The sequence below is a fragment of the Benincasa hispida genome, chromosome 3 (genome assembly GCF_009727055.1).
Source record: "Benincasa hispida cultivar B227 chromosome 3, ASM972705v1, whole genome shotgun sequence".
In the NCBI taxonomy this organism is placed as follows: Eukaryota; Viridiplantae; Streptophyta; class Magnoliopsida; order Cucurbitales; family Cucurbitaceae; genus Benincasa; species Benincasa hispida.
The window spans coordinates 52,959,014-52,976,337 of record NC_052351.1 but is presented as its reverse complement, the minus strand read 5'-3'; the positions used below and the strand labels follow the sequence as shown (position 1 = coordinate 52,976,337).

The 17,324-nt window shown below is 34.4% G+C and overlaps 1 protein-coding gene across 1 annotated transcript; it reads right to left on the bottom strand.

Moving 5' to 3' along the window:
• Positions 1-4,381: 4,381 nt before the first annotated feature.
• On the bottom strand, positions 4,382-17,120 carry LOC120072927 (phosphatidylinositol transfer protein 3-like). The gene is made up of 7 exons (XM_039025464.1): positions 17,078-17,120; positions 16,779-16,992; positions 16,056-16,250; positions 15,413-15,589; positions 14,810-14,908; positions 6,974-7,216; positions 4,382-5,854 (listed from the first exon to the last, which is right to left on the bottom strand). The coding sequence occupies exons 3-7, from the start codon at positions 16,122-16,124 to the stop codon at positions 5,459-5,461; spliced, it is 984 nt and encodes a 327-aa protein (XP_038881392.1). The 5' UTR covers positions 16,125-16,250; positions 16,779-16,992; positions 17,078-17,120; the 3' UTR covers positions 4,382-5,458.
• Between the last annotated feature and the right edge of the window lie 204 nt (positions 17,121-17,324).

Here is a 17,324-nt window from a genome sequence, read left to right as displayed (position 1 = left end):
ATATATTCTTGATCAATAGATCAAATGTATATTTGAATTCTCATTTTCACAAGGAAAAAAAAAGAAAATTTTTTTAAATTGAAAAACTGCTTAAAATATTTTCAAACATAGTAAAATGTCACAATTTAACAGTAATAATCTATCATTGTTTATCATTTACAGATTGTAATATTTTGTTATATTTATAAATATTTTAGTTTATTGTACTATATTTAAAGAAAGTTTAAGAAACAATGTCTCCATTTAATTTTAAAAATGTGTAAAGAAATAACTCTGTCCCTAAATTTTTTAATGGAATTTTATATCATATTCTTATAAACTAACTAAATTATGACAACTAATAAACAAAATAAAGTTGCACGATCTATTAAAAGAATTTTGGTATATATTGCTTTGAAAAAATGGTATGCTGTTGGTCACTTAAAAAATATAATAAAATAAACTCTTTTATTTTATTTTATTTTTATTTAACTCTTTTATTTTGTAAACTCAATGACTATACATATTACATACATGTATATTAAAAAAATATTAGTAGATATGACGTAGAAAATATATTCTATAATTTAATCTAGGTATGTTTATGAACTTTTTAATTTGTCCTTAAAAAATTGATCTTTAGGAAGTTATTAATACGTACTTGAATTTTTAACTTTATATCTAATGAATCCTTATTAACATAATTGAAATTTTAAAAAACTAATCGATCTATTAGATGTAAAATTGGATTTTATGTTAATAAAACTTGAAACTTTCAATATTATCTAGTAGGTCGATGAACTTTGGAAAAAAAATGTTGAAACTCAAAATTGAAAATCCAATGACCTATTGAATACAAAATTGGAAGTTTAAAGACGTATTAAATACTTTTTAATAAATTTAGAGACTTAACCAGGCAAAAACGTAAAAGATTTAAAGACCTACTAAATATTTTTTTTAAAGAATTTAAATAATTATCAGAAAGTTTGAAGACCTATGGAACTCAAATCTAAGGGGTGTTTGTGCCCCTAATTTCATCTGGGTGGAGTGGTCTATTATATCTCACTCTACGTTTGGGGTTCCAATTATAATAGTTGGTGTTTCCAACAATTATAATTTACAATTAATTACAATATTACTAGTTCAAATAATTCTTTGTTACATTGTTTACTAATTTCTATACATCCTCTTTTTTTCTCTTTGTTGCAATATTTACTATTTACTACCAAGACTGAAATAGTCTGCACCTCAAACACAATTTTTATAACCTAGATTAAAATAGTCTTTACCCTAGACACATACTATTATAACTTGCATACTATTATAATCCACAAATTAAAATAAACAACTTAGCGCTTATTTATGAACTAAAACTCGTAATTCTCATATTTATTCTATCTTCCACAACTCAAATACAATGCAAGAGTAACCATAAATAATATTCATATTCTTGCTCAACTCGAAACTAAACAAATCTAATGCTTTTTAAAGTTTCAAAATTCTCCTATTTCTAAAGGAAAAGAAATGGTGTCAAATTGAGTTTAGCTCAAGATTAAAAAAATCGCGATATTTCAACCCTACTAAAATTAAGGTATAGATAGAGAAATTCAAGGTAAAATCTTCTTTACAAAATATCAGGGAAATATCGAAAATATCGTCGACATTACTGATAATTTGATGATATCGCCAATATTATTTTGCCCTTCCTTTAGCTCAACTAATATAAAATATGTGTTATTGATCTAAAGATTTATGGTTTGAATTTCTCGATCCGGATGTTCAAAATTTTAATTTAATTTTTCTTTTTTTTAAAAAAAAGGTAAGGTGGGATTGAAGAGAGAGAATATATGGAAATAAATTAAAGGAGGAAAACAAAAAGGGGTCAAAGAAAAGAAAAGGAAAGGAAAGGAAAGGGTTGGCATTTGGGCGGTGGCAAAATAATATTAAGACGTGACTAACATCACTTTCCTCTTCGTCGGTTCCTAAATTTAAAGCTCTCAAAATTCTTTTCTATAAACTACAAAATTCTAACACCTTATACATAATTCAATTCCCTTTAAATTTCCTTACACATATGTCAATCTTGATCCGTAGACAAAGATACAAATTATGGTCTCAAATGTCTTTTATTTAACGTCGACGTATTTGTATCGGAGTCCTGAAAAAAAAAACGGTCAAAATGAGACACGACCCACTTTTTAAAACTAATGTTATATGACCTCTTATTTAGAGTAAAATTATTATATAGTCTTTTATTTTAAAAAATACAAAGTTTCTCCTCTCTCTTTTGTCTTCATCTTTAACCTATCGACCGTTTGACCTCTTGGGCTCTAAGATTGCCATTTCATCTCATCCTTTCGTCTCATAACACGTTGAGCATTGGACCGGTGATCTATATTCCATTTACGTTTTCGTATTTCTTTCTTTTTGGAATTCTTTGGGTTGAAAGTGAGATCTAAGAATGAAAAATGAAAGCGAGAAAAGTGAGCAGCGAGCAAGAGTGACAACGAGAATGGAAAGTAGGTGTAAGAGTTCCAACTGCCAGTGGGTCAATTTGGTAATTTATTTGTAATGATGACATCAAGAAAATGTCATAAAATAGTATAGGACTATTTTTTTAAGTCATCCATACAAAGAATCCCTTTGCTCTCATGGTTCTACCATTGTTGAACCAAAAAAAAAAAGTTACCCATATGATATTACAACATACTCTCTAAATTTCTCAATGACATCTCTTTGAGTGTTAAAAAGTTTTCCAGGGTGCCTTGTAGGTGTATTAAGTATAAGGTTAAAAAAAATAATTTTGTCTCTGAACTTAGGTGAATGAAAGTAACAATTTCGTCTCTGAACTTAAATTTGTAGCAATTTAGTCTTTATATTTATATATGTGCTTTTAAATTTATGCAACAATGTAATCCCCTACAATCAAAATTTCTATCAAAACTAAGTGTGTCGGTTTTTAGGATGTAATAGCTTTGGCTTTGTAATCCAATAAATACATCGTCGAGATCCTTAATCAATTTATCAATCATCATACATATGTCAGAAATCTCGTTAAATTCTTACAATACCTTTTGCTAGAGAGATTGAGTTACTACAAACTTCGAAATACCTATGCTACACTATTTGTATATTAAAATTAAAAAACTAAATTGTTATAAAAATTGAAAGTACATCGACTAAATCGTTACAAATTTAAGTTGAGAGATTAGGGGCTTGTTTGATATATAATCTGAAAACAAAAATTTGAAAATAAGGGATTAAATGAAAGTAGAGCTATATTTCTTGTTTTCAGATATGTGTTTGGTAGCATAATTAAAAAATTGAATTTTAATCTAAACAATTGTAAACTCGTTGTAACTACTCAACTAAATATTATTTAACAATGAATTATTGTTAATTTATTTTTTTAACATATTTTATGTTAAAAAATTGTATAATTATTGTTTTATAATTTTATATAATTTATAAAAAATTAAAAATTTTGGTCCCTATGATTTGGACTAAGTTAAAATTTAAGTCTTAGGTTTGATAAAAGTTTCATAATAAATAGTCCTGTGGTAGGGCTATTCAAGAGATTTAACAATATATGGACTATCAAAACTATAAAGAACTAAATTCTAAAATTTAAATCATATGGACTAACTTTTAATTTTATCCAAACCATAGGGATCAAACTTAGATTTAACCTAATTTAATTTATAATAATACATAATACATATTTTAAATTTTTTAAAAAAATTGAATTGGGTTATAAACATGACATACTATATTTCTATTTTTTTCTTTATTTAATACAATTCTACATTCTAAATTTTAAATTCAAATTCTGAATACAAAAAAGACCTACAAATGTTATGTTGTTTTCAAAATTTGTACTGGATCACAGAATCTTAAAACAGTTTTCAGAAACAAAATTCAAGTTATATGTTTTATATTCACAGAAGTCAAAATCCGGAATGCGAACCAAACAGGTCTTAAATTGTTACTTTCATGAAAGTTTAGAGGAAAAATGTTCCTTTTAACAAAAGTATATATTGTAACATCTTTCATTATCTTAACGAAGAGGTTTGTTTTTTGTTTGTTGTTTTTTTTTTTTTTTTGTTTTTTTTTTTTTTTAAAAAAAACAAAAGTATATGTTGAAACTTTTAAGATTCTTCTAATCTCATTCATTTGTAGAAATCTTTACTTCCAAATTAAGACACTATATCAACTGAATCTTTTTCAATTCATTCTTTCATACAACCTACATTCTATATGTACATGCTATATAGAAGCTTAAGCTACTCAATCCTATGAGACATTTAAAAGGAAAATCAAACATCTTCATGGTGAAAGTAAGAATAAAATGGATATATATATATATATAATATATATATATATATTTTGGGGGGGGGGGGGAGAGAGATATATGTGTACTAAAATTGTAATGAATTTTTTGTTAAAGAATTATTCATTTAAGATATGATTACTAAAAATCATAAATATATAATAAAAAAAGTTTAGAACTAAAATAACCCATATATTTGATGTATATTAATTGATAAAGTCAAATTATAAACATGGTTCATGAACTTTTAGCATTATGTCATTATCTCCAAAAATATACTTTAAAATAAACATATCTTTGAGTGTATAGTTCACCTAGTTATTGCGTCAACATAATTAAAATTCAACTGACACGAACTTTTACCATGAACCTCAAAATTTGATATTTGAATTCATCACCTCCCACATATATTGTCAAGAAAAAAAAAAAGTCAAGTAGAAGTTCAAATCTCCACACCCTCACATATTATAAACATAGATAGTAAATGTGTTAACATGACAAAGTTTTGAATTGAAACCTAACAAATATAGACTTAATAAACCAACCCTAAAATTGGAAGAATCAAAATTGTAGTTTAGCCTCGGATAGATGACCCATCAACCAAAATGATAATAATATTAAAAAAAGGAAAAACAATTAGTTCAATTCGCCCAAATTTAATTTACTAAATACAAAAGAGAGGTGTAAATTAAAGTCAATTTAAGCTTTTGAACAGAAGCCAAGAAAGATACTCCCCTAATTTTGAGCTAGACAGAGAAATAAAGGGCATATCTTCATGGATTATTCCGATATGGTATTTATATTATAAATGTTCTGTTACAAGCAATATCCAAAATGAGTAAAGGAAAGAGCCAACTTTTAATTAGCACCCGAATGGACTCCACAAAGATGGGTATAGCCAGAATGCATCTAAGCATTTTTCTATCAAGTTCGAAAAATAATACACAATTTTAATCCAAAAAAGAATGCCAAGAAACTTTTAAGAGACCAAAAAAATGAAAGAACAGTTAATAGAGAGAGTAAAACGAAATGACACTAAAAAAAGGAAAAGAAAGAACAAACTGACCACTGATTTATTGTTAAAGGTTAATGAGCAGTCAGTGAGATGCAAGAAGCAGCTTACTTGAATATCAATGCTCTTGTAGTTTGTTATCTGGACTCGGATGTTGTCGCTGAAGGGACTTGTAGTTTGTCATCTGGATGCTCCAAACTCAATGGTATTTCGTCGTTGTTGCTTTCTTCGTCGGAAGTTTGAGAATCGACATCGGATGCGGCCGAGTCAAGCAGCTGTGATTTGGATAAAATAGCTTTATAAATTGGAGAAGAGCATCCAGAGTCGATAAAATGAGTCATTTTCTTGTCGTCTTCCATCATTCTTTGTGAATAATCTTCGTAGTTAAACCCAACAGGGTTTTTCCCACCAAATGAAGTTTCCAATTCGTCAGCGTCGAAGTTGTCTTCCATTATCTTTCGACTCTCTGGGTTGTTGGAGTACACAAACTTCACTTTCTTGAATGTCTTTGACTCTAGGAATGGTCTTACCATCTGCATTATCTCAAGCAAGATACATATCAGAGAAGGAAAATGAAAAAACATAATTTCAGCTTGGATTTCGATTTCTTATATGAAGTTTTTCGTCATGGTTCAATTTGATTTTACTTTCCAGACCATTGATATTGTGTCCAAAGATAAAATAGTTTTCTTATGTGATAGGTTTCTTTCGACATAGTAGAAGAGCGGGGGATAAGTTATATCTAATATAAATATGCGCATTTTATATTGGTTTGGAGGAGTAAAGAAATAAACAGATAAAAGAAATCATATGGCTGTGGTTTTCAAGAGAAAATGAGCCATTGATGAAACAGGGGAGGAATCTTAATACACTTTCTCAAATATCTTAGGCCCCTAAAACGGGCATAATCGCTCGAACGACTAAAAGTGGGCCGACTCTCTTCCATATTTTTGGATATTTGGCTTGATAACAATTTAATTTTTTTTATCAAATATTAAGTTTGTAACACACACATTTATAGTTTTTGTTCTCTACTTCTATTAATATCTTCAAAATCGAATTCAAGTTTTAAAACTAAAAAGAAAAAATTAAAGCATATTTTTATTTTTGGAGTTTGGCTAAAAAAATCAAATGTTTCCTTAAGAAAATAAACATCATGGTTAAGAAATTGAAAAAAAAAAAAAAAAAAAAAAGAAAAGAAAAGAAAAACAAGCACAGTTCTTAAAAAAGAAAACTGTCATAATTAGTGATTCTTTCTTTTTTATGACCAAGATAGTTATCAATATCTTGTGACCTTCAGAAAATTGTAATATGATCAATGTGATTGTTATTGAACTTTTAAAATGATAGGACTAACTAAATTAAAACAAACTTAAATCGGTGGACAAAAATAAAAGATTAAACAAATGAAAGTACAAACACTAATAAATAGTTGAACTACTAGAAAGTTTTAAAAACTTTGATTCAACTCCGCTGAGGAGAAGAGAAGCTAAATAAACACACCATGAAATGGTTAATTTAGAAGGATAGATAAGGATCAAATTCATCTCAATGGGGAACCAAAACTTTCTCCGAAATTTCCAGATATATGGAAAGCAATAAATGTTGATGGAAATAATTGAAGAAAATATGGGAGTGATGTGATAGCTTACCACCCAAAAGGACTCAAACACCTTCGGTGGGTTGTAGAGAATAGCAAGGCCCAATCTTTCAGGATAATGATTTTGCAGGACGTGAGCTGTATCTCGAGTAACCTTCAAGGATAGACAAGATGTGTTCCAGCCATGAAAATCAATTAACCATACCATGTATCCATCAGTTGAATTTGAACTCAAAATCGCATGCTCCATGCAGTAAACCAAATATCGTATCTGTCCAGTTGTTGATTCTGTATTCTGGCATTGTTATAAGCAAAGTTGATTGTATTTTAGCCAAGAATAGTTATTGTTATAAAAAGAATTGTGAATGAATAGGGTAACATCGCAACTGAATTAGATTGAGAGTAATAATAATGGAAAAAAAACAAAGGAAGAGAATAACACAAAATAATTTTACGTGAAAAACCCCTAAAAAAATTGGGGTAAAAACCACAAGCAAGGATGGGAGAATTCCACAATATTAAATAAGAATTACAAACTTTCTTTCTTATAAAGGAATAACAAGCTCTCTTATAAGAAACTCTCTATTTTTTCTCACTTTGCTCACTTATTGGAGATTTTGGGATGATTTGGCAACTATGAATCCCCACCTATTTATAGCCCAAAGAAACTTGATCATCAAGCAAATCCAATAGTTCCAAATTGATTACCTTGATCAATGTGAAGGGTCTAAGCGTCACAAATTAGCTTTGGATAATGTGGAAGATCTAATGGCCATAAATTGATCTTGGACAAAGTGTAAGATTCAATGGCCCAAAATTGTCTTTCAAGAAACTTTTTTAATAATAAAAAAATCCTCTTCAAGAATCTTGAAGATTATTTGAAGATTATTTAAGAGTTGTGTGAGGAAATAACCATAACAAGAAGAAAAATATTTAGATACATCTAGGAAGCACCTATCTTTGTGCATCCCACCAAATTATTCTATCATAACATTTTTGGTGTGAGTGATGGGAAGGGAAAACATAGTATTGGAAAAGAAGAGAAGAAAAGAAACACATAGATTTACGTGGAAACCCTAGATCAGGGAGAAAAACCACGATAGGAGAATTTTTATTCTTTTAATTTTTCTGATACACAGTACCCAATACAGGACATGTATAAATAACCAAACAGAGAGAAACCCTAGACAGTAGGTACTGAGAAAAATACTAAAACACCCTTAGGGCTAAAACACCATTTCAACACTCCCCCTCAAGTTGGGGCATAAATATCAATGAGGCTCAACTTGCTAATACAAGTGTCAAACATCTGTCTAGGTAAGCCCTTAGTCAGAACATCTGCAATCTGTTGACTGGATGGAACACTAGGATTGCAAACGGTCCCCGCGCCCCGCCCCGTGGGGGAAATTCCCCCCTATCCCCGTCAGGGAAACAGGTCCCCGCGGGGCCCCATTCCCCGTTTCCCCGCGGGGATTTCCCCATTTTTTTCTTTTAATTTTTTAAGTTTGGACTTGACTTTTGGGCTTAAATTTAGAATTTATATATTCAATATTGGACTCACAACACTATAAGTTTATAGTATACATATAAACATACATATAAATAAGTTATTTTATATTATAAATATATATTTATAAAATATTTAAAAATATCTATATAAAATCAGGTCGGGGTCGGGGCGGGGATACCATCCCCGTCCTCGGCCCCGTCCCCGGACGGGGCCCCGAAAAAAATTCTCCAGTTGACCCATCCCGGTTGACCGAGGATTTCCCACCCAATCGGGGCGGGCCCCGCAGGGACCCGATCCCGTGGGGAATTTTGCCAACCCTAGAGAGAACACAAATACTACCATTGTCAAGTTTCTCTTTTATGAAATGTCAGTCAATCTCAATATATTTGGTTCTGTCATGCTGAACAGGGTTATTGGCAAATTAATAGCAACCTTGTTGTCACAGTAGAGTCTCATCGGGTCATGACTCTCTTGATGAAGATCTACTAATACCTTCTTCAACCAAATTTCCTCATAGATACCCAAGCACATAGCTTTATTTAGCTTCGACACTACTTCTAGCCACGACACCCTGTTTCTTACTCTCCTCCCGCGAGGCTTCCCCATACTAAAGTACAATACCCCAAGGTTGACTTTCGGTCAGTAGCAGAACCGGCCCAGTCCGAGTCAGTGTAGGGTTCTATACATCTTCTATATTTTTTTTTAACATCAAGCCCTTCCCAGGTGTTGACTTTAGATATCTCAGAATCCGGTTTAACAACTTCCATGTGTCTCTCATACGGGGCTTGCATAAACTGGCTTACCAAACTCACCGCATATGAAATATCAGGTCTGGTATGCGAGAGATATATCCAGCTTCCCTACAAGATGTTGATATCTCTCCTTGTTCACTGGTATGTCGTCTACTGAGTTACCAGACTTTTGTTGACCTCAACTGGAGTATCTGCAGGTTTACATCCAGTCATCCCAGTCTCTTGTAGAAGGTCTAACGTATATTTTCTCTAAGACACTGAGATCCCTTCCTTTGACCTTGCTATCTCCATTCCTAGGAAATACCCCAAGGAACAAGATCTTTAATTTCAAACTCCTCTGCCATTTTCTGTTTCAGCTTGTCAATTTCTACGGAATGATTTCCTGACAGAATAATATCATCAACGTATACGATTAACACTGCTACTTTTCCTGATTCTGACTTCTTAGTGAACAGGATGTGATCTGAGTGACCTTGAATGTACCCCTGGTGTTTTGACAAAGGTAGTAAACCTATCGAACTAGGCTCTAGGGGACTGTTTCAGACCATACAAAGACTTCTTTAGCTTGCACACTTGACTCCCAAACTGTGCTTCCAACCCTGGAGGAGGGTCATATAAACCTCTTCTTCCAACTCACCATTTAGACACGCATTCTTTACATCCAACTGATATAGAGGTCAGTCTAGGTTTACAGCAACAGAGAGAAGAACCCGAATAGTGTTGAATTTTGCTACTGGCGAGAAAATTTCTGAGTAGTCCACCCCATATGTTTGAGTGAACCCTTTCGCGACTAATCTGGCCTTATATCTGTTCGAGAGTCCCATCAGATTTGTACTTGACTGTGAACACCCTTTTCACCCGACCGGTTTTGTGACCTCTAGGAAGAACAACTAGATCCCATGTTTTGTTGGTTCTGAGTGCTCGCGTTTCTTCCATGACTACAACTCGCCATTCAGGAATTTTCAGAGCCTTATACATTTCCAGGAGTACGCGAGGTAAGCTGTAAACCTTGAACTCTTGCAGATGCTATGTAATAATGAAGTGTTCATAGAGTACTTGGTGTAGGACCTTGTTCCTTTCTCAGGAAATTGGTAAGTCTAGGGTGGCATCAATTTCACTGGTCTTGTTACCTTTTTCCTCTGTATTCATCTACTGCACATTTTTAGTCTCCTGAACATCATCTGGAGGAAATTCATTGTTCTCATCCTCCCTAATTTTGTCAAAAGTCGCTGCATCGTCAGTTGTTCACTGTACTACTTTCAACAGAGTTATTATTATCAAGGAATATGGTTACCTTGAGTTGTCTCTGGTTCTAACTCTTGAACACTTTCCAGTGGAGCAGCAGGGGAAACTATTTCCTTTCATAGATTCTTCCAATAGTAGGTTATCCAAGGAACTTGTTTTGTAGGAAGGACAGGATTGTCCGGCATGGAGGGGCCAGGATATGTGTCAGGAGGGCTAGGAGATTAGTGTTAGGAATTGGTTCAAGAAACAAGTCTACAGGAATGGAATAGGTGGATGACGTGTTAGTCTCTTCACTCGAAGTCTCCCCCTAAAGAGGACTAACAGGAAAAAAAGGTTTGTCTTTTGAAAGGTAGCATCCATGGTGACAAAGTACTTTCGAAAAGATGGCTGATAACATTTGTAGCCCCGTTGATGGAGCGGATACCAACAAAGACACATTTTTTAGCCTGGGAGCGAATTTACTGTGGGAACCATGATTATGAACAAACACCGTACATCCAAACACCTGAAGAGGAACATCTGGGAAAAGTCGGGCAGAAGAGAAGGATTCTTTGAAATGGGCTAAGGGAGTCTGGAACTTGAGGACACGGGAAGGCATTCGATTAATGAGATGGGTTGCAGTGAGTACAACATCACCCCATAGGTACGAGGGTATGGATGCAGGAATCATGAGAGCCCGAGCAACCTCAATAAGGTGGCGGTTTTTCTGTTCGGCCACCCCATTTTGTTGCAGGATATAGGCACAGGAGTTTTGGTGGATGATACCTTTAGAATTTAAAAACTCACGGAGGGACTGATTAACAAACTCACGGCCATTGTCACTCCGAAGGATAGCAATTATGGTATTGAACTAGGTTTCGACCGTGGTGTAGAATTGCTGAAAGACTGTAGTCACTTCAGATTTATCCGTAAGAAGGAACACCCACGTAAGATGAGTGTGATCATCTATGAAGATGACAAACCACCGTTTATCCGACACGGTTGTGATATTTGATGGGCCCCACACATCATTATGTATCAGGTGGAAAGGTTGGGACGGTTTATAAGGCTGGGAAGTAAAAGACACCCGAGGTTGTTTTGCACGAATACAAACATCGCAAGATAAAGATGAAATATTAACATTACGAAATAGATGGGGAAATAAGTACTTCATATAATGAAAATTCGGATGTCCAAGATGAAAATGCCATAACAGGAAATCAGTTTCAGAAATAGTAAGGGAAAAGAGTAAATAAGTGCTAGATAAACTCCTAGATGAAGCATTCTCCGAGAGGAAGTAGAGCCCCCTACTGTGCCGGGCAGTGCCAATCGTCTTCCCCGAGCTCAGGTCCTGAAACAAAACATTATCCGGTGAGAAAACGGCATTACAATTCAGGTCTCTGATTATTTTACTGACAGATAGCAGATTATAAGATATCTTTGGCACATGTAGGACATTCTGTAAAATCAACCCTTGAATAGGAGATAAGTGACCTTTCCCAGTAATGGAAGCAAAGGACCCATCTGCAATTCGTATTCTCTCGTTTCCCGCACTTGGATAAAACGAGAGGAATTGATCAGATGATCCAGTTAGGTGGTCCGTTGCTCCTGAGTCAAGGATCCACGATTCATCCTCTTCGATCAAGAAGCTAAAGGGACTGAGAGAGAGTACCCTGATTGAGCAACATTGCTGGTTCCAACCATGCTGGACTCTACCTGGTTGGTGGCTGATGATGTACCATCCCCTGTTTCATTGACAAGGGCTCGACCGGTTTTTGATTTTTCATTCGCAGACCGTCGCTTGCCATTTGGTGGGCGACCGTGTAACTTCCAGCATTGATCTTTGATGTGCCATGGTTTCTTACAATGCTCACAGATGGGTGAGGATTTTCCGTTCTGTTTGTCGCTCTCTGGTCCCAAAGATTTGGCTCCAAACGCAGCAGAATCTAAGTGGTTGTTGCTAGAGCCATTCATAGCTCTAGTTTTGTCCTCTTCTAATCTGACCTCTGAGCATACTTCCATTAGAGACGGTATTGGTCTCTGTCCCAAAATCCGACTTCGGACACCATCAAATTTAGGGTTTAAGCCAGCTAGAAAATCATACACCCGGTCCGCCTCCTTAATCTTTGAGTACTGAACTCCGTCAACAGGACAATTCCACACGACCTCATGGCACAAGTCCATTTCTTGCCATAACAGAGACAATCTATTGAAATAAGACGTAACGTCAAGAGTCCCTTGTTTGCACTCATGAATATGTTTCCTCAAGGTATAAAGACGTGAGGCATTTTGCCTTTGTGAATAGAGCTTCTGGATAGCTTCCTAAATATCCCGAGCGGAGGCTGAGTACAGAAGTGGCTTTCTGATCTGGGATTCCATGCTATTTATCAGAATTGAGCGAAGGAGAGAGTCCTTTCCTTTCCATATACGTTCCTGGGAATCACCGGGGTTTGGTTTTGGTATTTCTCCAGTTAGATACCCAAACTTGTGACGTCCCTCAAGGACCATTCTTACCGATTAGGACCAAGAAAAGTAATTCTCACCGTTAAGTTTCTCACCAATAGACATTCCTGCAGAGTTCCCCACAGAACTAGACATAATATTTGCAACAGGTAAGTTAGAGTAAGCATTTACCGGTGTTTCTGAGCATAAAGAGAAGTCTTAATGTGGATGAAAACCAGTTGTAGGATTTGTCGTGGATCTAAAGGCCGATATTTGCTGCTGTAAGTTGGCCAACTGCTGTTCAAAACCAACGGTTCCACTAGAATATGCCATAGGTTGGTTTTGCCCATAAATCCCTGGAAAAGTAGCTTCATTTTGGCTCGAGGACGGACCAAAAGAAGGCCTGGGAACTGACTAACCATACTGGTTCGGCTGGACCGAATTCGACTAGACCCGGTTCGGTTGGACCAGTTGAGTAACTTGGGTCATCCACGGGCGATCTGGAACATACACTAGGGCTGGCTACTGACCTGAAAACGGAGGCTGGAGATCACCTGTATACCGCCAGTCACGGGCGGTGGTGTCGGCCTGAGCAAAATATCCCGAGAGTGAAGGGTTTCCGCGCATCGGGGGGTTCTGAGGCAAGATCTGGTGGGTGCCGATCGGGTCTGAGAAGTTTTGTTGGAGGTTGGATCGGGTCTGAGGCAGATAGGTGTCGATCGGGTCTGAGGTAGATGGGTTTGAAGCAGAAAATCCATAAGGTTGTCGAATTCCAGATGTCACTCGGATCTGAGGCAGAAAATCCAGATGAGCTCGGATCTATGTGCCGATCTGGTCTGAGAGTTCCGGTGGTCGGGTCTGCAACGGTAGTCCACTGGTTATAAATTGGAGGATTAGGTCGGGTCTGGCTGGAGGTTGGATCAGACATAGATTTTAGGAGTTGAGGCATAGTGGCGTGAAAATAATGCTCAACGGCTTCTCTTATAGCTGCAGCAACTTTAGGGTTCATGGATCCCTTTGTTCCAATGGAGGTTTCTGTTGGAGTCTCTGGTTTGTTCTCATCAATGACGGCCAGGGCTTCTTCGCCATGCTCTGATACCATATTGGAAAAGAAGAGAAGAAAAGAAACACAGATTTACGTGGAAACCCTAGATCAGGGAGAAAAACCACGATAGGAGAATTTTTATTCTTTTAATTTTTCTGATATATAGTACCCAATACAGGACAGGTATAAATAACCAAACAGAGAGAAACCCTAGACAATAGATATTGAGAAAAAGACTAAAACGCCCTTAAGGCTAAAACACCATTTTAACACATAGAGATTGATGCATTCCAAGTATTACCCTTGAAAGAATAAAAGGAAGAGTTCTCACTCATTCTTTCTCACTCTGTATTTCTTATTATATAAAATAGGTGGATCAAATTACAAGTTCAATTTATTTCATAATCAACATTCAATTAAAATCTAGAAGGTATGCCTATAAGTTATTGTTGCACTTGGAAAAACTTATTATATGGCTCTTGCATTTTGCTTTTATATCTAATAGAACCCGTTGTTCATTCCAATCATTTAATATACTATATTATTTAAGATTACATGTGAAGAGTTAATTATAAGCCTGCCTAGAAAATTTGGGTGAAATGAGCAAAACTAATGAAGCTCGTGATATAGATATCTATTAGACATGAAAGTTCAATAACCTATTAAAGTATAAGATTAAATTGATATGACTATATAAGTTTCGTTACCTATTTGAAACTTTTTAAATTACATATATATGTATATATATATATATGCTAAAATGGTAAAAAGATGATTAGTGGATCTTTATAATTTTACCTAACATATTAGTAAGATTCCGTCATTTATTAAATATATGTTTGATAAAATATAAACATTAGGAGGCATGTAGGAACCACTCGAACGTAAGATCTGTTTGTCATGCAATTGAAATACCTGACTACTCGGTCTCATTACAAGAACGGTTCTTCCTTGTTTGTCAGTGTAATTAGCTCTATATATTTTTCCCGTCTTGGCCTCCTGAGCAATATCTTCCTTGAAACACAAAAGAAGACGCCGTTTAGTCAATAACGCATACAATAGGATCCAGTGCAACGATCGACATTTTCATCTCAAGCAAGCTAAGCAATTATTTTAAGCACTGAATGTCTACGTTTATTATGAAGTTTAAAATGATGGAGGAGGCTAAGGATTGTGACTACTCTCTTCTTCTGGTGTAGAATTACAATTACACAATTCCTCATGCCTTTCAATCAGAAAATTAGATTCGCAATAAAATGAAAATTAAATGCTGAATAGAATCAAATCAAAATGAAGCAAAGATTGTTTTCTTTTTTTAAATCAAGAAAATATTCTCTACGCTTGTCAGCATCCTCCAGTAGTCCAGTTGATGGAACTATGTCTTCAACAGTTCGAACTCAATGAGGAAATTAACTTATTTCTTTACCTGACGGAATTAGTTTTCCATTTTCCACTTTTCAGAGGGATCAAATTTTAAAACCGTGTCAATTAGATAGTGAACTCTGCAGAAATCCATACCCAAATTATCTTCTCTGGCTTGTAATCTAGCCTCCATTTCAAAGTTTCCTTCAACATTTTATTGGCCTTCTTTGTATTCCAGTTTCTTGCTTTGAGGTACCTCAGAATAGATGCCTCCGAGCACAAAACAGGAAGCTTATCAGCAATTGGACCCATTAACTTTTTTACTTCATTTATCTGGAAAAGAGAACACCATAATTAAACTCCAAGAAACATTATTAGAAAACTAAGACCCTAATAACCATATAGTTGGTAAAAATTAAGCTTATTAATACTATTTCCACAAACGAGTTTCTTTGTTTTGTTATCTACTTTTGATTAATGTTTGCAACATCCATGTCAAGTTTTGAAAATTAAAAAGAAAAGAAAAGTAGTTTTTAAAAATTTATTTTGTTTTTGGAATTTAACTAAGAATTCAAATGGTAAGGATGAAGATTAATGAAATAAAATTGTAATTATGAGAAAACAAGAGTAATTTAGAAAAACCAAATGATTATAAAGAGGATAGTCCATTTCCAGTTGAATCACTTTTAGGCTTATGGCATATTACACCCCATACCAAATTGGGAAAATAAGAGAGAGGATCAAATAAAAATTTCTTGTTCTATTAAAAATTTTTAACAAATTAAACTTGCAACCTCACCTTGACCTGTTGTTCTTCATGGGACAAAACCTTCTCTGTCGCATTACCTCTCGACTTTCTAGCAGACATCTTTCAGAATTCGAGAGTTGAACAGAAATAATTACTTTACTATATAATTGTTAGATGCTTCACCCTCTGGTCTGACAATCTTTAGACGCCGGGAATAAATGAGGCGCATGATCATACATTATTCACCTTCAAAAGAAATGGACTATCTCAACCAAAGTGATGCATTATAGGTCAACTATTTTTCGTCTTCTTATTAGTTTATCTTCTCTTTGTATTGCCTAAATTTGGTACAGTTATTACGACGTATTCAAATAGAAATCAACGAAACATAGAAACTTACAACCAAACCACAAAGCTGAAGAAGTGGCCAAACAATAAATATTTCACAATCATCGCAATTTATCTTCATAATCCAACTTTCCTAGTTTTCTAAATTTCGGGCATTCTCAGAAATAAAAAAAAAAAAAAAAAAAAACAGAGAATGTACAACCAAATTGCTAAACTAAAAAAGTGACCAAACAACAAATAGTTCTTGATCATTGCAATTCATCTTCATAATCCAACTCCTATGGTTTTGTAAATTTCAGGCGTTCGCAGAAATAAAAAACAGAGGGAAAACAGAGAGGCCATCAGAAGATGCGATCCGCAGGATTCAGAGGATATATAAATGAAGAACAGGATAAAGATAACAATCGGAAAACAATGAATTCCTACCTGGCATTTCAAATCATGTTGAAATAATCCTCCTTCGATCGACCGACCGAAAGAACATCAAATCAAAGCAGAGGAGTGGACGAACTCCACGTCCGGCAAACAGGCAACGTAACCTAAAAGCAATGCGAGAAACTCAAGGATTGTTCGCCATTTTTTTCGAGCTTGATCGGAGCAAAAATTTGTTATTTCAGAGAGAGATCGGAAAATTGGCGCCCTGAAAAAATGGAACAAAAAGTTGAAGCGACGTGAAATTGAATGCTATTTATATGCAAAATTTTGCATTGTACACACACACTAACCGTTTGGCGTTTTAAAATGACTAAAATCCAACACAACCAACCCAAACCTAGAAAGCAACGTTTAGATTCTAAATTTTGTACATTTATATGGACGAGTCGAAAAACATAAAAGCGTTGTGAATGGTTCATCCGTACAAAAAAAAAAAAACTATATTTTAGAAATAGAAAAAAAATCTTAGATTTATAAAATTTAGTAATGATTTTTCAAAATTTACAAATGTAATAAAGAAAATAATGAAGCAATTTT